Source organism: Protopterus annectens, chromosome 14.part0 (assembly GCF_019279795.1).
Source record: "Protopterus annectens isolate FY-2018-M chromosome 14.part0, PAN1.0, whole genome shotgun sequence".
NCBI classification, from domain to species: Eukaryota; Metazoa; Chordata; order Ceratodontiformes; family Protopteridae; genus Protopterus; species Protopterus annectens.
The window spans coordinates 293,518,780-293,542,536 of record NC_056748.1 but is presented as its reverse complement, the minus strand read 5'-3'; the positions used below and the strand labels follow the sequence as shown (position 1 = coordinate 293,542,536).

At 38.3% G+C, this 23,757-nt stretch overlaps 1 protein-coding gene across 1 annotated transcript in view; it reads right to left on the bottom strand.

Annotated features, from left to right (window-relative positions):
- Positions 1-23,757, bottom strand: part of CPXM2 (carboxypeptidase X, M14 family member 2) — a 1,728,300-nt gene that overhangs the window by 752,508 nt on the left and 952,035 nt on the right. The window contains exon 6 of the mRNA XM_044056018.1: positions 6,623-6,773. Coding sequence (XP_043911953.1) covers positions 6,623-6,773 — 151 coding nt within the window. The remainder of the gene's footprint in view (positions 1-6,622; positions 6,774-23,757) is intronic.

The window sequence follows — 23,757 nt, the reverse complement described above, 5'->3', positions numbered from 1 at the left end:
TGGGCAATAGATTTCCTAGCTAGTGGGGTAAGGAAGGGTTTTATTCTATACAGGGAGCCTAGTTTTTTATTGATGGTTTTTATAGTATTGTTAACATGGACATCGACGCTGAGGTTATGGTCAATAGTTATGCCGAGCAGACGAGCAGTAGAGTCAGGGGAAATACAAGCACCATTGTCAGAGGTAATGGTAAAGTGGATCTGTGGGGATTTTTGGGTGGGAGTAAAAAGTAAAAGTTTTGTTTTTTTGGGGTTCAGGAGGAGGCAGCATTGGGTAAACAATTTTTCTACTTTGTTAAATACAGTTTGGGTAAGGGTCTGGAGGGAGGAGGAAGACTTGGCAGTACAGATAAGCGTAGAGTCATCAGCATATTGTATACAGGAGGTTTGAGGAAAAGCAGTGTGGAGATCATTAATGAAAATGGAAAAAAGAAGAGGTCCTAGGATAGAGCCTTGGGGTACTCCAGTGTCCACTGGGAGGGTGGGGATAGTTTATTGTCCCAGAGTACTGCTTGTTTTCTGTTTTCAAGATAGGATTTAAACCAAAGGATTGCTTGTTGGTCAAGATATTGGGCTTTTAGTGCATTGATAAGTAGGTTATGATTAACCATGTCGAAGGCTTTTGATAGATCGATAAATAGAGCAGATGAGAGAGAGTTGTTGTTTCGATTCTTGTTAATACAGTCAGTAAAAGTTAGCAGGGCAGATGTAGTGCTATGAAAGGGCCTAAAACCGTGTTGGCAATTAGCAAGCAAGTTATTGTGGAGAAGGTGATGAAGTAGTTGATGGTGGATACATTTTTCCATGATTTTAGCTAAAGGGGAGAGTAAAGCAATTGGACGGTAGTTGGAGATATGAGTGGATTTACCTCCTTTCTCCATTTATACATGGTTTCATATTATAGCAGTCTTTCTATTAACACAGAAGACTTTTCAGCCTTTAGAATTATGTGGTGTGCCCATTTTAAAAGCAGTAGGTAAAGACCTTTTATATTTATCAGTTGCTATCACTTGTAGATTTTTCTTATTAGGTTGACCTCAATATTTAATATAAATTAATATACTCTAAATTGAATAATCACATTCCTTTGTTATGAGACTGTATCCAGCTATGAAACATTTGAGTTTGTGAAATGTGATACTTGTTCTGACAAAACTATTTTCACTTTGGCATAGTCCTGCTACTCATCCATTTGCATGTCGATGAAGGATCTTTCTGATTTTCCAAATAGCTTACGTGATATGGCTGTTGCTCAAACACCTTGATCCAATCCCTCTTTCTGGACATACTGCTTAAAGATGTAAAATATGTCTCAAGGTCTTCCATCCAAGTCAGTTGTTTTAGCAGTGTCACTGTCCTTGAAGTGGTTATTGACTAGACTACAGAGAACATCCCTTTTGTTACATCTGGTATAGTCTGTAGTAATTGCCTCATTATGAGTATCCTGGCTCATGGACATGCACACACACAAACACAACAGAAAAAAATTCCCATTACAGCACAAGTCAGTCTGTCTCATTTTTCCACATCCCATAGCTGATCACCAGCTGCTATCAGTTCTTTTCCTCATTTACTAGGACATCATATATCCCCTTTGTCCTATTTTCTACCTGGGGTTGAAGCAACATGTCGACTGTCACCATCTCTCTCAATTCAGTGCCATTCTCTTACATTCTTTGACAGTTATACTTCACTGACCCAGGTCATTTCTCATGCAGTTGTCAGTCTCTTTGCTGGAGATCCTCTTTTCCTCTCAATTTCTTCATGTGCCTCCTATATCTTGGTCACCTCATCATATTCTGCTCTCCTGCACATGTTCTTGAACCACTATAATCTTTTTTTTATTTGACATTTGCTGCAATTGGAGCCACTTGGCTTCTGCTTTGAAGTCATTTCTTCTTCTGTCACAATGCGTGCATCCTACCAGATTGCATATGGGTTCATGCACTGCCCATTGACAAGTACTATCTACTATAAAACTTCACTCCTCTTACTTCCAGTTACTATTTTCTGATATCAGTTAACCAGTTCTTATTTTACTACTCCAGGTCTATCTGTTCTGACGTCTCCCATTTTTCCTCACATAATCCATGTTGTATTGTGTCATAGACCTTATACATTTAGATGCTCTTCACCAACTGATTTCTCACTGTCTGGACTGCTATTTTACCAAAACAAACACCCTTGATTAAAGCCATGATTTTGAGTGTCATGGAATATTTTCATGGAATCTATCATATTTACTGTTGACATTTATTTTTAAGAGTCTTTTTTGTCATCTCCAGTGCATACCTTGTCATCCACACAGTCCTTCCACTCTAATAGACTAGTCCATTGCTGCTGTACATCACTGTATGAACACAATTATTTGCTTATTTATTTTATATTTGCAATGAGACCGAGTTTCAATCTCCATGATGTGGGGGTTCTGCTGACACCCTTAATAGCTGTATACACTAGCTGCAAAGGTGCACCACCTCTGAGAAGGAAGAAATAGAGCTACCAATTTTCTCTGAATTGTTGTGACCTTGGAGAGTCTATATTTGGTGACAGTGTACAAGGGCAGAACTCTCCATAGGCCCCATACCATGAAAACATATTTTCTGTAACTGCAATTTATTTACTGTTCCATGATGGTCTACCAGAAAACATAACGATGTCTGTGGTAATCTCGGCATATGATGCTAAGCGTCAGTATCTCAAAGCAGATCCATATTGTAAAAACAAGATGCAATAGTAACTGAACATCTTATAACTGCTCTGGACTTTCTTGTAGTCTACAAGTTAGTCATTACCCCATCTATAGGTGTGCAAAAGCAGCATTACAAGGAAAGAAAAGTCAGGTGATTTCACATCATCCAAGTCCATGGAATTACCCGAACAAAGGCCAGACATTTTCTAAAGTCTTTTAAGTATCCATTTTGAGAATTAATTGTCTTTTGTCTTATTGCATTTCAGCACAATGAGTATCAATGTTACATTTTTATGTAAAAGGAGTAGATAAGAATAAGACAGATACTAATAGAGGAGAGGGAAGAGAGAGTATAGTATAGAAAAGAAAAGAGGGCCTACTGCAACACTGAAGCCAATGCCAATGATTTAGGTTTTGTTTTTAATTTTTGAATGAATTGAGGCAGTAAGCCAAAGAGTTATGTCAGGTAAGAGAGAGACCAGAGATTTACCTATAGTGTTAGTGAAAAGAGAACAACCTGCTGTGTTACCACTGATTATAGAATGTTTGAGATACTGTCCATTGGGGGGGTACAAAATACTTCAGTTGCTTTCCAGTGCCAATAAACGATTCACAATATAATAAATTCTTTCTTCCAATCCACGAAACAGATTGATTAAGTGCTTTCATTTCCACAAGCCAGAAACAACTTCAGAAAATGAAAGCGCTTAATCAGTCTGTGTTGTGGATTGGAATAAAGAATTTATTTACTATATTGGGAATCCTTTATTGGCATTGGAAAGCATGGTTTATGGTTATTAGTCAAACTGTTTGCTGCACTGTTTCACTTGTTTCGTAGGAAAAAAAACAAAAAAAGTACAGAAAATGTTAAAATTCACAGTGTAACAGAAACACTTTTATAGCGGTATGCAGAATGACAAGATTAGTGATACACTTTCATATATATTTAAAACTGAAGTTATTCACTTTTACAAAGGAAGGGCTTTAAAAGTTGAAGTGATTATAGACACATAAGCCTGACCAGACATTATGTATCATTAATGAATTAATATATAAAGATATGAGTAACTTACTCTCTACCCAGCCCAGTTCAGATTCGTGAAGGGCAGGTCCTGTCTATTTAACCTGGTTGACATCTTCAAAAAAGTTACTGAAGCAATGAACGAGTTAAAAACAGTGCATCCCACATATTTAGACCTTGCAATGATGCTCAACACCATCATGCACTCAGACATCATAGATAAACTCTACTGGCTATTTGTCAATCCCTATTTGAAGCAGTGTGTTGCAAACTGGCTCAACAACAGAATCCAGAAACTTAAGGTTGGACTCCAAAAGACCAATCACTAGTGTTTTACTTCATTGTTCATTCCTTGGGCCAGTACTTTTGGAATTTTAATTGTTGGATGTCGAAGATCATTTTAAGGCTTTATGACTGCCCATGCTTGTATAAGGCTGCAAACGTGGCACTGTTATAAATTCCCCCAAAGGATACCACGATCCTTCAAGTGTGCCTCAACAAAAGAAACAGCTGGTATCAACTAAAAGTCAAGTTTCATCCCCTTTGGTAAAAACTCTGTACCCATGAACTACCACATAGGCAGCTTAACACCGAATGTGTGATAAGAGACCTTGGGACCCAGGTGGACAGTAGTCTCTCCTTTGATAGTCACATCGCCACAGTAGTCAGGAAGTCCTTCTACGTGGCACACCTCATCATAAAAGGGTTCTCATCCAGGAAAAAAGAGGTCATTGTTCCCCTCTACTTGTCACTCATTAGACCCATTATAGAGTACAATGCCCCTTTTGGAATGTACCTCACAAGACATCTGCAACAGCTGGAAAGGCCACAGAAGTACCTCACAAAGAGGATTACTGGCCTCAAACAAATGCCCTACACTGACCGCCTCAAAAAACTCCAGCTTTACTCCGTAGCATATCGCCTACTCCAAGGTGATCTCTGCCTAACATATAAAGCTATGTCAAACCCAGAGCTGTTGGACATGCTATGCCTAAAGAAATCCCAATCCCTCCGAGCTACATGCTCTAGGGACCTAAACCTTGTCACCACAATAAACAGGACACGCTGGAGGGATAGATTCCTGTCCCAGAGACTTCCTATACTCTGGAACAAGCTACCCATCTATGTCAAGCAAAGTTCTTCATTAGCACTCTTCAAGAAAAATCTTGATGAATGGATGGGAAAGAAGAAATACAACCCAGGGATCACTTCTGTGTCTCTGCTGGACAGTGGCAGGGGAAAATAACTTTCTTTGGTGGCGTAAGCTATGGTACCTTGCTGACTAGGCTTACGTAGGCCCTTGGGCCGATAGCCTAGTACATACCTATGAACATGTAAGTGTCTAACAATATCCTTTGACAAGCATGAATCTTCTTTTACCTATCACATTGACAACTTACCCCTAGAAATTTATCCTAGAGTTAGGGATCTGGGAAACAATGTTGACTATGACCTGTATTTTAATCACAATGTATACACTGTTGTAAGGAAGTCCTTTTTTATTACACAGCTGATATCCAAAGGTAGTATGTCTAAATCTGGGGATGGTGCCACTTGACTGAGCTCTCAGTAGGCTGATCAGTGAGAATGGTACACATTTTGGTATGTAACTGCCCAAATACTTGTCACAACTGGAATGAACACAATGCTGTCTCAGTAAAAAAATCCAGGATCTAAATGGTAAAAGCTATGCAGACTTGGCTAGAGTTTTGTCACTCTTCTCAGTATCATACAGGCTACTGGGAGCTGACCTCAGCCTTGCATATAGAGCTTCAATAGACCCCATCATGCCAGTCTTATTAAACGTTTTCAAGTCCAATGGGTATCATAAACACCCACCCAACTGATCTCAAATATTTTGTAAAATAAATAGAACATGTTAGAGGAATGGGTTTGTATCACAGAGAATCCCATTTGTATGGAATCGCCTTCCATTCCACAAGTATGTCTCTTACTCTATTCAATCATAATTTTGGTAAATGGATTGGTAAACATAAATTCACCCCTGACTTAGCACCCCTGTCCCTTATGGATAGGGAAAGCATGTGAATGCCCCAAATTATCCTTGTTCACCCCATCTCTGGGTTATTTGTATGCAACATATAATGACTAAAAACTATCATGGAAAAATCAGGATAGGCTTCTTAAAACCCACACTGAATAACAGCCAGGTAAGTAAATATGAAATTATGATTGTGGCAAGCAATAAACTAGCTGACACCAGATAAATAAAGAATGCACTGATTCCTGTCAGCACATTTGTCATTTTAAACCAGACAGTCATTGGTGCCTTATGGTCCTATTTCCTTTATAATTAGTTCTTAGTTTGGATGAGTGAGTGACTTCAAACTTATGCCAGCTTTCCAAAAAAAAAATCTGAAATAAACAATTTATATACATCTGAAACTGCATTGTATTTATAGAACTGAAATGATGTGATGCAAAGCTCTACAGCACATTCTAGACTTTTTAGACTTTTACAAATAACAAACTTCAGATTTTTAGAGTAATGACATATGAACATTGTGATCTACAGGAATATAAAGTTTCCTTTGGGCAGTTTTTTTTTTCCTGTTTTATTTATAGTAAATCAGCTCATGAACTCCAAGCTTTTTAAAATACCTTGCTTTTCCAGTTACACTGGTAACTTTGCTGATATGCCCCATGGTAATTAAATTATTCTATTTCAGTAAGATTCATTTGCTGTAGTCTAAGCTATAATGTTCAGGAAGGCAACTCTGTTTTAGATCAAAATAATCTAAGATAATAAGTCTTCACTGTGTACATTTTTCTTTGTTCTTTTCATAAAATAATTAAATGAAGCTTCTTCTGTTGTAACCATATACAACATAACTGAATGCACAAGAATAGATCAGACTTAATGATACTGCTGTTTTATGAAAGAGCTACCTGGCAGAGGGCAACCCAAAATTTCCACCCTCATACAAATACTTCCATTTTCGTACCAAGACCGAGGATTAATGCGAATATAACGGGCAACAACTGGTTCAAGGAATTCATTCAGAACAGGAATTTCCTTTTCTTCATTTGCTTCAAATATCTGCAAAAAAACAGATACAAAAATAATGCTGGTACTGTTCAGTAAGAAATGAAAACAAATATCAGTTTGTTCCCCACTGCAACCACATAACAAGTGTGTTAGTCATGAATAAATGTTCTTATTTTGAGAAAAGTAAGAATATATGCAGAAAGCATGTCATACTAGGACATGTAAATGGAATCTAAATTTTACTCAATGATAGGATACTTTGTTTTACAATGCAACCATATGTTATTTGTGCATCTATATCATAACATCGACAGCTTAGGTTGTCAAATCCTAAAACATCGACACCTAAGCATCGAAAGCTAACAATAACGAGCAGCCACATCATCAAATTTTTTCCTCCTGAAAGAATTTGGATGGGCGTCCGTAAACAAAAACACGCCCAAACATAGTGGGGCATTTCCCCCACACACCCCTAACTAAATATACCAACTCTGAGATCACTCTACATTGGGGAAAGGGAAAAATCCCCGATAACGGCTACTCAAATTATTTCCCAAGGAAAGAATTCAATAATGTGGCCATTCGCTACTGCAAGCATTCGACTCTTAGGTGTCAATGATTAAGCATTTGACAACCTAAGCTGCTGACAGTTCAATAGGAACCCTTATTTGGAGCAGTCTTATTATGAATTATTTGAAGCAACACACATGAAAACACATTTACATGACTTACTGAGAGCTGATGGACAGACTATTGCTAGGTATGAGCAGAATATTATAGCTGTCATGTCTAATTGTTAAAAAATGAGTAGAGAAGAAACATAAAAGGTGGAAAGGAAAAGAGATGGTGGGTCTAAATGTGACTAGATTTACTATGTGAACAGTAGCTATTTTCACTAATAAAAATATGTATCTAAGAGTCAGTTATTGTAAAAGTGGTTAAAAACTGAGGCATTTGTTTCAAGTTTATAGATTCCAAAAGGATGATTTAAACTTCCATTTCAACAGGTTTAGGTGACAGTTCTTGGAACTGTCAGATGGACTAATTTTAAAGGAGTGGAAATTTGATGTAGAATGTACATTAAAAATGAAAATTGTCATATTGCGATATAAAGTAGATTAACGTCAGAGGGTAGTAATCACCCTTAAACTGCATGTAGCTGACTCAATCAATACAAAATTTCTCGGTCCTAATGGCTACTAAAAGGAAGTTAGCATTGCAAAATATAGGGTTTGGGTTCAAGAAACATGAGGTCATCTTTCCACTGGAAATTTTATTGTCAGACTTGCTTCTGGGGTGCATTGTCTGAGCGAGAGGATTGTACAGACATAGGCTAATAAGGTAATGTGGAGCACCCAAAACGCCAAAAAGAAATGAGGATAGAATATGAACAAAGATTTAACCAACTGGGTATGTGCATACCAAAAGAAAGGAAATAAATGAAAGATGTGTTAAGAATGTACCCTATTGTTTGGAGGCAATGATTTAAAAATATGAGGAATGGAAAACAGCTGAAGTGAAAAGAGTTAAGGCATACATGAGGAATTATATCACAATGCAAAGGGTGTCAGAGAGTAATACAGACTAGGGTTACATGGGGATTAAAGGATACCTAGGCTAAGGCAAGGGTAAGACAAGATCATCTTGTCAGTTGCTAGTCTTATACCTTAAGATGTATCAACAGATGATGGATCTTCAGTCATCAGCAGCTTTTTATGTTTGTTTATTCACAGAAGAAACAGTAGAGGCGTACTGTGCGATTGCATCTTTTGAAAAACCGATTCAGGTGAAGGCTAACTGCATTTTGAACTGTGTCAAATGACAGTTTGCTGGTTTTCAAAGAATTACCTGTTACAAAATATATATAGAAAATGGGATTTATGCACTTATAAAATAATAAAATACTAACGTACAAGAAGAACCTGAATAAAAAATGACATCTGGTATTCACAGTATGAAATGTGTATGTTATTTGGAATGCTTTTCCTCACAACACTGTTGTTGTTGTGTCTTTCGGCTTTTCCCGGTTAGGGGTCGCCACAGGGGAACTCCGGTCTGCTAATGATTGGCAGTAGATTTTTACATGCCGAGTTGCAAGCCCTGAAGCACAACCTTCAATGAAGGTATGCCCATTCACGCATGTCTCCACACAGAAGACGCTTTAGCTGAGAATCGAACAGGACAATGTATTACTGTGAGGAGACAACGCTACCGCAGCACCACCACCGCAGTTTTTCCTCACACCACTGTATTTTTACTAATCCAAAACTCCAGCTACATATGCACTGTAAAACATAATCAGGAAGAAACTGAAACTAACTAGAATCTAAATTTTCAAGTAAAATTTGACAATGGGGCAGAAAATCAATGAATAATTGTTGTTCAAAGCATTCATAGATTAGAAAACAGAGCTCCCTAATGAAGCATAACAGCAAATATATGTGTTCCACAGTTAGTACAGCCATAAATGTCAGTCTAGGAAAATTAGCAAGCATCCCTGCATTTTACTAGCTTCATTAAAATCACCTACTAAAACTGATGTAGCTGTGATAATATGGGAACATAGTTTGTCACTTAGCTGCAGACAGAAGAAACATGCAATACCTGTTACTGTTTATAGTAGTTTTACAAGTCATTAGAAGTATGCATTCTCTATGAGGACAGAATTTGTCACCTAACTATAGTCACTAGGAATATACAATCTCAGCTATGTTTTTTAGCAGCACATTAGGCTATTAGAAGTTCAGTGCTCCATAACTCACAGACATCTGTTTTAGTTCTCTCTCAAATATTTTCATCCCCCCATGTGTCTTTTCATTCCTTTTGTGTACTTCCCATTCCTACACATCTGTTACAATGATTTGCAATAAAAAAAACAAAACATATATTTATACCAGGAAATGGCACAGTTACCAGGAGTCAATAGACAGAATCATTTTCTCTAAGGACTACCTTTTAATTATAAGCTACATAACAATTACAGCAAAAGATATTTCTCCCATGTTGTTTTTTGTTTTCTACTTTGACAGTTATGAAGACCAAAAACTTCTGTCTATTGAAATCTTGAAGTATAGAGTATCAGTGTCTCAAAAGGGGTAAAAGCATTCAAAAGTCATATTTGTAACATGCGCAAATGAAAACCATGCTGGTGAACATAACTAATAATGTTATTATCTAGTATCCGATATGTAAAATGAGTATGCACCCTTTCTCCCAGACATTTTAAAATTTCATCGTGTGTTTGTGTGCATGTATAGGTATTTGTGCACGTGTGTGTAAATCCCTGTGTGTGTCTGTGTTTGAGTGTGTGTGTGTTTTCATGTCTGTTCATAGGTTCAAAGGTTATTACTAGACAGTTAATCAGGTAGATAAGTTGTACCTTAGCCACTACAGTTTCTGCTGTTTGCTATTCCTTTCCATAACAGATTATGGGGCCAGTCCTGGGGTGAATTTACAGTTACCCATTCATTCACCTAGGATGTAATTGAAGACAGCTATTGAGCTACTTTGTTTAATATGAAGAGAAAACTCTTTAGTATGATTATAGGTATGTACTAGGCAATCAGTTTGCAGACCATTTCAAGCCTAGTCAAAAAACCCTATTTAAATGTTTCCTCTAGCTTCATGAAGAGAAAACTAGTTAGACCTGGGAGAGAATTTGAGGCTGCCCATCCAATTATCTAGGTTTACCTTGAAAATGGCAAGGGTAATGCTCTGCCTGAAATAGAGTAGATGTTTCTCCCAGAGGTGAGCGATACATTAGGATATGAATCTATCACTCCAGCGTGTCTTATTTATCGACTGTTGAAGGTTTAGTTCCTTTAACTGACTATTTGAGGTACCACTGGTTCTGCAAAGTAATAGGAGGTCAAATAGGATTGGATCTTTCATGGCTCAAAAGGCTAAAAATAGATCTTCACAGAAACTGAGTATGAAGAAAGGGGTGACAGTCTCTCCTGATAACTAAACTATTTGAGGCTACCAATCTTTTTTTTTAATTATAAATCTATGAATCTCTGAGGTCTCTCAAGGTGTGTAACATGTTTAGACAAATACATGACAACTTGTGTATTATATTCAATAATGGGGTTGATAAGATATGAGTAAAGGAGAATTAAGATTTGTTTGGATTTAATGGAGATGCCTTTGAAAATTAAATGGGTCAAATAAAAGGCTTGCCAAACTATTGTGGAAACACGATGGTGAAATGATAAGGAATTGTTATCAAGAATGTCATATTCCTTAAAACAATGTTTGATTGTCCATCTATTTGATCACAATCAGACATTTTCGCTGTACAGCTTCTGTATCTGTCTCTGCATGGGGAGGTAGAAGATGGAAAGTTTTGCAGTGTATATGTCTGGCATCAGTGAACCTATAAAATATATTTCTGTTGCAACTCTTTAGAACTTCTGTGGTGTATGTAGTTAATAATGTGGCTGTAATTGCTGGGCACATTATGTGTGTGTGTGTGTGTGTGTGTGTGTGTGTGTGTGTGTGTGTGTGTGTGTGTGTGTCACAGAGAGACTGCATCTGAGTTACTTTATATGTGTGAAAGACCATCTCTCTTTGCCACTAAAGCTTTCTGCTTCTGTGTGTATATATGTCAGGTGTGTGTGTGTGTGTGTGTGTGTGTGTGTGTGTGTGTGTGTGTGTGTGTGTAGGGGGGCATGTGGGTGTGTAAGTATTATTAAGTAATTAAATAACTTATTTTCTGGATGTAAAATACTCCCTCCTACAGCAATTACATACTGTACACCAACTCTGCAACATTAGGGGGAGGAACTATTTTACACCAAAATTACAGCATATACAATAATTTAAAAAAATACAAAATGTCCTTTGGTGTGGGTGTTATAGGGAAATAACAGGCCTTCCATTGATGGGGAGGCCTCCCCTGCAGTAACAAGCCTTACAACATTCTGTGCAGTCCATTCTTTCTGTGTAAAATTCACCCCATCAAAAATTATTGTTTGCTTAGGTGCCCAATACTGATGGAAAAGAAAGGTATGATGACATCTTTGGACCTAGAAGAGGCACCTTTGTGATCTGCTGGGCTACGTTAAAGGGTTTTCTAATAATGGTGGATATATGGTGGTTGAAGGAAAGTTCATTGTCTACAAAAAATCCCTAGTTTGCTGATGACTTTGTCATTTTGATGGAGATGCTCTTAATGTGGTAGGTGCATGTTTCATCCTGTTTGCCAAAAGACATGGCACTATACTTTTTTATTATTTAGCTTAAACAAATGATCATGTTGCCTTCTGTACATGTTAATTCCTCCTGCAGAGTCTTTGTATCTGTCAAAGTTAGTGATGGTCTGAAGCTTTCTGTCACTTGCAGCTTGGCCAGCCTAAAACCCTTGATGCCAGTTTTGACGTAAGAAAAGTAAATACCAAATTAGAGCATTTCTAATCTTAAGGACTGGGGATGTCTTTAGAAGCAGGCATTTTATAGAAGATTGTGTCCCAGTTCAGATCTTCTGGACTAGGTTTATGAAACTGATTGCTAATCAGGGGGTTACACAAGGGTTTACATTTACATTGATTAGTTTGTCTATAATGTCTCCATGATGAGTGGTACCAAAGTGCTTGGCCAGGTCAAGGTTCATAGGTAGTTACCCAGGCATATGGTCCAGGAGACATTGAGGAACTTAGGCTAAATTCCCAGTTCATCCAAAACACTGTTTGGTGAAGTGACTTGTTCAAGGTCATACAGTAAGCAAATGAAGATGGAGAGATTCACACCTAATACCACTGACACAGGAAGTTAGAGCTTCTAGCATACATATACACTAATAATACAAATATAAAACTTATCTTCCTTTTTCAGAGTACAATAATGCCCAATAGGGCTCTAGAACAGAGATTTTAGGAAAATAACAAGCAAACATATACATACACACATGGGTCTGCTTCTGTTCTTTGGAATTACACTTTATCGAAGAACAGAAGTACGATTCCATTTCAGCAAAATGCATTTAAGAGAAAATGCACTTTCGCGAAGTACACTTTACCGAAGCACAGTACAGTTGGGGTAAGGCAATATACCCTTTCCCCCACTGTAGTGTGATCTCAGTGTTAGTATATTTAAGTAGCAGGGGTGTGGGAAGTGCAGGGGGGCTTGATCCCCTGCAGAAATGTGTTTATATTGTGTTTATGTGTGGTTAGATGCTTAGGTAACGTGTACTTTGCATAAGTGCATTTTTGCTTAAATGCACTTTCACTGAAGTGGGTTTGTACTTCTGTTCTTTGATAAAGTGCAATTTCAAAGAACAGAAGTAGAACACACACACACACACATACACGCGCGCACACCCATGCACCTTGAAATTCAAAAAAGATTCCTACAGCCATCAGTTACTTCTCCCTCATGATAATACTTTATAATTTAAAGACCACACTATGTCTGTAATTTCCTACTATGGGAGTGTACAGGGTGGCTCCATTGGCATGGTGGATACCAATGAGGCAATCCTGCAGAGCAGCAGATGCTAATTAACCAAGTGCTGTGCCCAGAAATGACTGAAGCTACTAATTTGTGCTGCAGAGGGATTCAGAGATTCAGTTGACTATGTAAATTACTAGGGTCAGTGAAAAAAGTTAACACCATTAAAAGATGGCAGTCACAGAGCAGGTAAGTTCGGTGAAATTCAGCAGAGATATGGGAGGGTGCTGTAGTCCAGATTATGTCCTCCTTTGGATGAGTTGCCTAGTAGCTATGAACTTGTGGTTAGTTTGCCATCCATTCCCTATTGCAATATTACCAGCTTACCATTTTTTCTTCATTTAACATAGGCATCTTATTCTTCAAAGGCAGCAGGCACTGAATTTGTAGCTGAAAAACTGAAATATAAAGTTGTTTGCAAGCAGCAACCTCTTCATCAGTTACAAATCTCTTTAATGTAGAATTATTCAGATGACTTTTACTTCTACAGAGATTGTACATATTGACTGATATTGGTGGATTGCAATGACAGAAATCTGAGTGGACATTTATGGTTGAAATGTTCTGAACTGGGCAGTTTAACCATTTTTGGTTCATACATTTTGTTTCATTGCTTACTGGAAAAAAAGTTAAAAACTACAAATTTAAAACATGCTCTAACAAGTGGTCTGTGTCATAAAAGGAATATAATTTAATACAATCAGGAAGGTGAATCAAAGAACACATGGTTGTATGCATGCACGGTCTTAAAATTGTGTGCAAGGGGCCTATGATTTGACAACAACTGTCACTGGCCAGATGCATTTTCTTTGACTGTGGTTTTCAAGGCCGAGAAGTTTTAATACCAAGTCTGTTTTGATTGTGAAACTGTATTGCTTTGTTTACAAATGTTTATCAGTGTTTGTGCTGTAAAATTTGGAATAAAGTTTTAAATTAAATCCAAATAATCATTGTAGAAGTAAAGTGGAAAGCAGTATGCACACTGAGAGGTTTGAACAGTGTTTATGGTAACTAGGGAGAAATAGCCAAGTAATGTGAAACTGGAATGTGGGGGAGGGGTGCTGTGTATGTAGATGGAGCCCGATCCATTACCTAGCCTAGGGCCACATTTGACTATGATCCGTCTCTGTTACTGTTGATGTATTTTTCTTTAAGTGGCTGTATTTCTTGTTTCTATTAATGAAATTTTAAGCTGGAATTTGTAAGAGCTAATTTATTTTTTGTTATAAGCAGAGGTACAGGGGTAGGAAAGGCTGTAAATGATTCGAAGTATTATGACTCTAAATTCCAAAGCCCTTAAAGAGGCTTTTCATCAATTCATATTCTCTTTAGCAGATGAAGCTCTAAGAAATGGAAATGTCTTTTCGTCTAAGTGAATATCGCATAGAAAATGTGGCTGGCCTTTGTGGCTAAAGTAAGGATTTTGTCTGCTTTTTGTAAAAATATTCCCTGGCAAGGCCTGCTCAGTTTTAAAAAGCAACTTCAATGTTTAAATATGATTTCTAAATTCTAGAAATATTTTTGTCTTTTGTGAACTGTCAATCAAGCAACTCATCAGAACATTCATATTGGTTCCCATAGGCAAAAGAAAAAAAAAAGCAACCTTTCAGATTAGCCATTTCAGGAATACATTCAATGAAATAACATGACATAAAATAGCCATTTAGGCAGGTATTCAGAAAAAAAAAAAAAACATGATATCACTGCATGACGGTAAATAGGAGGATGAAAGTAGTGCAATGGGGTTAATGAGGATTAGGCTTGCCTGAGTGCTGGCATAGACAATCATGCCAAGGACAGTACTGAATAATGAATCTTCACAATCACAAAGGTTCATAGGTGTTTACTAGGCTAACAACCACAAGGGCCTTTTTAAGCCTAGCCATGCATCTCAAATCTCTGACAAGTTCTGATACCCTTGATAAGTGTAAGCAGGGATTTGGAAGATGAACCATTTACAGGTTACCTGTGTCCATTAGAGACATGGGTGCCAAACCAGGGATGAATTTCTGGTTTCCTATCCAGTTGTCCACGTTGCACTTGAATTGGGTTGGGGGGAACTCTGCATGACATGGATTTGGAGCCTGTTCCATAGATGTGGAGTTCTCTGGGATACATACCTGGCTCTCCAGCAGGTCCTACTTATATCACAGGTAAGGTTTATGTCTTTAGAATGGGTAATTCTGATGCAGTTTGTTTTCTGGACATGCAGGAGGTCCATCAGAGTGGGGTCTGACAATGCCCTGTATGCCAGGCATAGATCTCCCCTCAAAAGCCTGTAGGAGATTATATACAGGGATAGGGCCTTGAGGCAGTCTGCATTGGACATTTTACTTACATCCTGTATTATTTTAGTGAGGAACCTCTGTAGACGTTCCAGTTGTTGGATATGCCTGGTTAGGTACATACCAAAGGGGCATTGTACTCAATGATAGGTCTAATGAATGTCGAGTACAGTGGAACAATTACTTCCTTGGACTAAGATGCCATACCTTTGTTTATAAGTTGTGCAATATAGAATGATTTCCTCACCACTGTAGACACATGGTGGGCAAAGGCTAGATTACTATCTGTGTGTGTCCCTAAGTCCCTGACTACTGGGTCAACTCTAAGGGATGTGTTGTTAATATGATAGTTACCAGGGATGGATGACTTCCCAAAGGATACTATTAAGCATTTCCTGTCATTTAGTTTTAGTCCATGGCTCTGACACCAGTTGTTTGTCTATGTTAGCCTCTCCTGGAGAACATTTGTGTCAGTGTGAGATTCAATGACATTTCCTAATTTGCTTTCATCTGCAAATTTAATCAGCCAGAGACCACTGACATTGGCCTTGACAGTAGATGACAGTAACCCCATTGCTGGACTGATAGCAGTACATGCAACCATGTACATCAAGGCAAAGTACATAAAGATGGTGTGCTCAACTTTATGCACATTCATATACTCACTGAAGTTCTGCATACCTTCTAAATAGGCACAGAATACAATTCTTAGTGATACCACAGCAAAATGTCAAGTCATCTTATCTGATGAATAGAGAGGAAACGGGGAATACCACTGACAAAAATGGGGAAGAACTAACATAGAAACACAAAAAAGGAAGAGTGTCCGGGACAAGACGACAGTACTTTTTGTGACTTAGAGGTGCCCTGTTTTCATTTTAAAATGTAGGGAAGAAGGGAAAGGTAGCATGGGGAAAGTGTAGGTAGGATAGAACGTAAGGAGAAGGAAGAAGGGGCAGACAAATGTATATTTTTCAAAGCTGACACGAGAGAAAGAGACACATAATAGGGGAAATAAAGGAGAGACATGGACTAACAAGTGTGTGTACAACTGCAGATGCAGAGGATTGTACTACAAATCCCAGCAGAGTGCTGCCCCCCTGACATCTCAGATGCTCAGGTAAGAGCCTCCCTCTCCAAAGCAAAAAACACAGCATCAATGGGACCAGACGGTGTCCCGGGCTGCGTCCTACATGAACTCCAAGAAGAGCTAAACCCAAACATAAAACTACTGTTAAATCTCATTCTTACTACAGGATATGTGCCCAAAGAGTGGCGTGCAGCAACAGTGGTCTCTCTCCATAAAGGTGGTGCCTCAACGGATCCTGGAAACTATCGCCCCATAAGCCTGACTAGCTTGGTCTGCAAAGCTATGGAAAGGATCATCATGGACCTCATAAATAAAGATATTGGGGACCTACAGACACTGGATCCTACCCAGTTCGGCTTTGTTAAGGGCAGATCCTGCCTCTTAAACCTGGTTGATTTCTTTGAAACAGTCACCAAGGCCATTGACAAGGGGAAGGTGGTCCACACAGCCTACCTGGACCTCGCAAAAGCCTTCGATACAATAGCCCACTTGGGCATTATAGATAAGCTCACCAGCTTAAATATAAACCCCTATGTTACTAGATGGATTGCAAACTGGCTCAAGGACAGAACCCACATGGTTAGAATTGCTGGAGCCATGTCAGACTCCAAATCAGTTACAAGTGGTGTCCCACAAGGCTCAGTCCTGGGACCTCTCTTGTTCGGTATATATTTCTCGGAGGTACAGGCCAACACGGAAGGACTGTGGCTGACCAAGTTCGCAGATGACTGCAAACTGGGCGCCATAATTGACTCTCCAGCTGACATAAGCATCCTCCAAAAGGGCCTCATACAAACAGACAACTGGTGCCAGAGCCATGGCCTCAAGCTAAATGCCAAAAAGTGTATAGTCATCCTCTTTGGCAAAAGCAAAGTGCTCACAAATTACCACAAAGGTGGTAATCCATTAAGTACAGAAGAAGTAATTAGGGACCTGGGGACCCAAGTTGATAGCAATCTCTCATTTGACAACCACGTGGCCAAAGTGGTTGGAAAAACATTTTATATAGCCCACCTAATCATGAAGGGATTCACATCTAGATCAGGGGAGGTCATCATGCCTCTTTACTCATCCCTCATCAGGCCCATAATTGAGTACAATGCCCCTTTTGGGATGTACCTTACCAGACACCTGCAGCAACTGGAAAGACCCCAAAAGTACCTCACCAAGAGGATCAAAGGGCTCAAACAGATACCATATGCTGCCCTGTTAAAGAAACTCCAGCTCTACTCAGTGGCATACTGCCTGTTCAGAGGCGATCTGTGCTTGACGTATAAAGCCATGTCCAACCCGGAATTAATGGACATGCTGCACCTCAGAAAATCCAAATCCCATTGAGCTACGCTCGAGAGACTTGAACCTCAGCACTGAAATAAATAGGACATGCTGGAGGGACAGATTCATAACCCAGAGGCTCCCTTCACTCTGGAATAAAATCCCAGTCCAGGTTAGGCAGAGCCCCTCATTGACTCTCTTCAAGAGGAATCTTGATGAATGGATGGGAGATCGTAGGTTTACCCCGGGTATCACTTCTGTGTCACTGTTAGACAGAGGCACAGTATACTAACCTCAAAAAAGGGCATAGCAAAATAAATTTAAAATGGGTGGCGAAAGCCAAACACATTCTGGCTAGGCTTATAAATGCCCTAGGGCAGATAGCCTAGTATGAACCTATGAACATGAACCTATGAACCTATAAATAGAAGACAGAGAATGACACAAAAGAATTAGGAACATGCAAAATAGGCAGGGGTGAAGAGAGCCTGTCAAACCAGCCCAGAGAGTAACTCATACAGAAATAAATCATCTATGAAGCAGACATGATGGGTGAGCTCTGGTAGTTTGATGGTTGTCAACAGCACGAGACAACCCAGGGTGCACACATCCAGATGTCAGTCAGTTATGGTCCTAGGTGACTGCCACACTCACACTGGGATGACTCAAAAGGGTCCCTCTATATGACTATCAAATGATGTACTTTCCCCAGAGATGTGGCTATGGAGGCTAACAATGAGCCTAGCAATTTACTTGGATGACCTTTATCATCCAGGAGAGTGCCAGGCCTCGACACTACTAGTACTTAGTTATAGGCCTGGAGGCCAGTATTATTTCCAGCAATGTACAACACTTATCCCACTGCTTGAGAAGCCTACCATGGCCCCTCTGATGGACCATCATGTATTCTTCAATCTCATTGGGGACCGGAAATCACAAATAAAACAAGCTAATGACAATAGCATGTCACCATCAATGGAAAACAATTGCATCTGCAGGTGCAAGGCTTACTGTATAGTGCTTAATTAGGAATATAATGCTGACAATTAAAAGATGGACCTTTCACCATAACTTCTTGATCAGCTGGTAGAGACTGATGCCTCCACAGATCACTATATCTTACTTTGCACTGATCACTGGTATGAGTGATGCCAGTGGCATCTTTCACTGCCCTGGCAAGTTAGTGCAAAGCATCACATTTGTAAAGGTTTCCCAAGAACATCCCCAGTAAGTGCTCCCTATGGCCAGCCCTGCAGGAGTCTGTACCTGTGGATATCTTGTCCACTCACTAGGTAGAATCCAAGAGAAAAATAATAGCCTAGTGCTCTAGGCTGTATGTAATGGACACCACATACTGTGCATCAATGGGGAGCAAGACAGTGCAGTGCACACTAGCATTAGCATGATGTTTGTGGTCAGTAGTGAGATGCAATGTGAGTACTGAAACCTGACTTTGATGTAGCACTGCACGTGCACGCAAATTACATGACTTCTTTGAACCCTATAATGGAGATAAAACTGATAACTCATAACATTATAGATGCAGTTTCGTGACCATCTCATTAGCATAATTAGTTTAAAAAGATCTGTTTCAGGATGATAAAACAACTGTATCTCTCCAATAGACAACAGACTGTAAAATGGAATGATGACTGTAGAGTGTGGTGTGTGATGTGCCTTTAAGAAGCATAGCAAGTGATGAATGTGCATATATAAATAGCTGGCACATGCTGTACCCAGTGCCATTTTGAAAGTGCAGCCAGAGAGTAAGAGTGTGAGAATGAATGTAGCTAATCTGTATATAAGTTACCTAAGTTAAAGTTAATTAGCTTCAACTGTAATGTGTTTGTACATAATAAAGCTGCTTGAACAGAACCCACAAATACTCGTCTATTACATCCAGACTAGACAAGTGACATGGTATCAGAACCGGGATTCCAGTGATTGATATTTGGAGCTATGAGGTGCAGAGATAACAGTGAAGGTATACTAAGAGAAACTAGCACGAAAAAGAGGCATAAAAGAACCAAAGGTAACGAAAACGTGCACAAACAGTTTACTTTATAAAAAATGATAAAACGGAGCATTACAAGGGCGCAAAAAGTTTATTAATTAATCCAAATGTTTAAGATTAAGATATTTGATAAAATGACTAGCAGAAAAGCAAAATGAGTATGCTTAAAGCAAAATGTTCATGTTTACAGTAAAACAAGCACAAGAAAAGTACAATGGGCATGAAATGAGATTAAGTGAGCAAAACAAATATAATAAGGGTGAAAAAGGGCACATTAAGCATAAATAAAGCAAGGCACATTAAGCATAAATAAAGCAAGGCGACTGCATGTTTTTTGGCAAAGTGCTGTGTTTTGGCATCCCTGTGACTTTGTGTTGTACCAAGGGCATAACTAGAGTTATTCAAAGTATCTCAAAGTGTGTAAAAGTGCTTACAGTATGTGCTTATTACTGTGCATATATTCCAAAGACTTTATCTGTGTGCAAAGTGCAACTATTTAATAAAGTACAGTCAAAGTACAGCCATTTTGAAAAGTTTCTTGTGGTGGGTGTGTCTATTCACAAAGTGCCGCCATTACAGTGTGTTTCTTGCACTGTAAAGAATTATTTAGCAAAGTACCGCCATTTTGGGGACATTTCAATGTGCCGTGTACTGCTTATTCGCAAAGTGCAGTTACTTCGAAATGTTTCTTACTCTGAGCTTCTTCTGCCCAGTTCATTCACACAGTGCAGTTATTTTAAATGTTTCTTAAAATGATGATAAATTACTTTTGTTGTACAGCAATTTTGAGAGTGTTACAGTGCCTGATAGACTTATTTCACAAAGTTCAGTTGTTCAGAGGCTTGCTGTGCCACTGGGCAAAGTTGTAAATTCTGGCATAAATTTATGACATATGTGTATGTGTGTGTATTCATGCATATTTGCAAACTCCTTCACTGGTATGTGTTAATATGGCAGGCATATTTTGAAAGCCCTCATCACTTGTATTTGATCAGAATATTGTAGAGAATTGGAGAATATTTGAGCAAGAGTATGATTTTTTTTTTTTATACAAGCAGCTCAATTTGACAAAGACACATGCACCAGGGCATTTATTTTGCTAACTCTAGCTGGGTCAGAGGCCACTGAAAGAGACCATTCATTTGTGTATGCACCAGTAGTATATGAGGGAGAAGTTGAAAATCATCATATTGTTGTACAGGCTGAATCAAAGGAAGACCCTGATTGTTTGAAGTGCAAATTCAAGGAAATATGTAACCCACAGACAAATATTACATTACAGAGGCATTTGTTTTACATGAGAGATCAGAAACTGGGGAAACTTTTGCAGTTTATATTACTGACCTGAGAAACAAAGCTAAAACATGTCGGTTTGGTGACTTAAAACATGAGTTAATAAAGGACAGGCTTGTGTGTGGTATTAATAGTGCTGTTGTGAGAAAGATTTTGCTTTGTGACAGTGATTTAATGTTGAGCAAAGCCATTGAGATTTATCAAATCCATGAAGTTACAGAAAGGCACACAAGTATGCTTGCAAGTGACAAGAGCATGATTTCAGCAGGCTCCAAAGCAAATGCAGACATCATGCAACATGTGGCAAATAGAGGACTGTAAAGTTATCCAGCTCCGTGTCAGTTTCCAGATGGTTTCTTTTTTGCAGTTTTGAAGAAAAAAATGTGTCCAAAGTCATGAAGGAGAGAAAGACCGCAAGAGAGGACTACTACACAACTACATACAAACTTTAAAATTTTCCAGGTAGTGCTACTACACAACAATGACTATTTTTCTGACTAAGTGGCAGTGATGTAGTGCAAATGGACAAATTTTATACATATATTAAGTTTAGTAATACGATATTACAAAATTATCAAATTTTATATTGATTGGGAGCAGTTTTATTTAGATATATTACTCCTATTACCATCCACCAAGCAAAAAGAAAAATATTATAGCAATATTTAAAGCTCTTTAAAAGAAATTTGCCAACATGTTTAATTGCTGTATTGCTGTTACAATACTTCAGAACCATATTAGTGCCTCAGACTGATTTAGATGCTAACTGTTGCCTGATTGTACTAATTGCATTATCCTCAACTACTATGTATTTCCATTACTCAACAAATTATGACTTGATATTTATATTTAACCACTTGTATATCTTGCTTTTTTTATTTTACTTTATCTTTACATTGGGACCACATCTTGAACAATAAACCACTTGAATTCAAATGTTCAGAAAATGGCAAGTTAAAACTGAAAAGAGCTGTCTGCTGCATGTTTTTTTCTTTTCTTCCTTCCATTCTTTTTCAGCTTCTTTTCAGTCATCCATCTTTTCTTACATCTTTGCATTCAGTCAAAGCATTTAGTCCAGTAGTCATCATCATTGTTGTTGTATTAGTGGCATTGTTGTAGGAGATTACCTGTTTTAACCATAACTTTGGTGAAATTAAAAAAAAATGAAGTAGACTTCTATAGTAACTGTTAACATGGATACTTTGAAAATAATTTGAAGTAACATAAAAAAACACATCCACAATTCCCATATCCATTTTTCCCATCCCATTTTCCTTTAAGAAATTTGACAAAGAAAGAAAAGAAAGAAAGGAGAGGTCTAAAGGAAATTTAGTAGTAATAGATCTTAAGTACTATCTAGGGCAGTAACAGGGAGACCCACAATGACCCCCACTCAATACCCTGCAATACAGGACTGGAAAAGGATGATCCATCAAAAATCCAAATATGCTTTAAATAACTGAGTACACCCAGTATTAACCAGATTTCCAGTGCCCACAAACAAAACAGTTTAAATTTTTTTTAAAATGCATTTATCAATGATGTTAATGATGAGTCTGATGATATTAATGAAACTGAAACTTTTAAATGGGGTAAATCAAAATTAAATATTTTTTTTTTTTTTTACATTTTTTTTTTTTTATTTTTTTTTTTTTTTTTTACCATGTGATTTTACTTTTTGTTCTTCCACTTTATCTCCATGGATCATCCATAATTCCATTTAGGAACATAGAAAAATAAATAATGAAAGAAAAAAAAAATATACAATACTTTTCATCAATACTGGTACTCACATCTACAGCAAAAGCAGCAGGCGCCCTGTAGCTGTGTTCTTTGTTTTTCTTTTGTACGGTCCCTTTCATCAAAAGTAAGTCATCAAAGTGGGTGTCCATCAGCTGTGATGTCACTGTGATGTCATGTGAATAGGTGGTAGGGGTGGGGCATGGGGGGGAGAGAGGTGGAAATGGTGGAGTTGTGATGCGTGGGGCGGTTAGTTAGTTCAGTTTTTTAGAAAAAACCTGGCAACCCTAGTGGCAAATAAAAGCAGGCCTAAGCACATGGCAGCCACAGCCCCTGCTGGTTCACAAGGGAAACCATGTAGTTTTCCAGCAAGTTGTAAGAAAGGAGCATACTCAGTGCAGTACAAGCATGAGTCAGCGAAACCCAAATCCATCTTTATTGTTAGCTGTCACAATTTTGGTGCCAATCATGAGTCTAAAAGAGAAAAAGGCTTAGCATTTGGTCAGCAATGCCACAAGTGCAAAAAATGGAACCATTTTAAATGTTTTGCAAATCAAGTAAGCCTCACACAGTTACGAAGAAGGGTGACTCAAAAAAGCAAGTTGATCATATAAAGAGCTGCAATTCTACTTTCTATGTAGATGGTGAAGGGGCTGATGCAGTGAATTTGTTGGCAAATAACGGAGTGTTTTGTACTGTCTAGATCAATGTTAAATCCACTGAGCTCAAAGTAGACACTGCTTCAAAGTGTAATGTTATATCAGCAGACACATTTGCTAAGGTGAGAACTAACGAGCAGCTCAATGTGGCGAGTAGTGCGAAACTTGTTGCTTATGGAGGTGAAGAAATTCATACCGAAGGTTCAGTAGAGCTTTCATGTTATTTGACTAA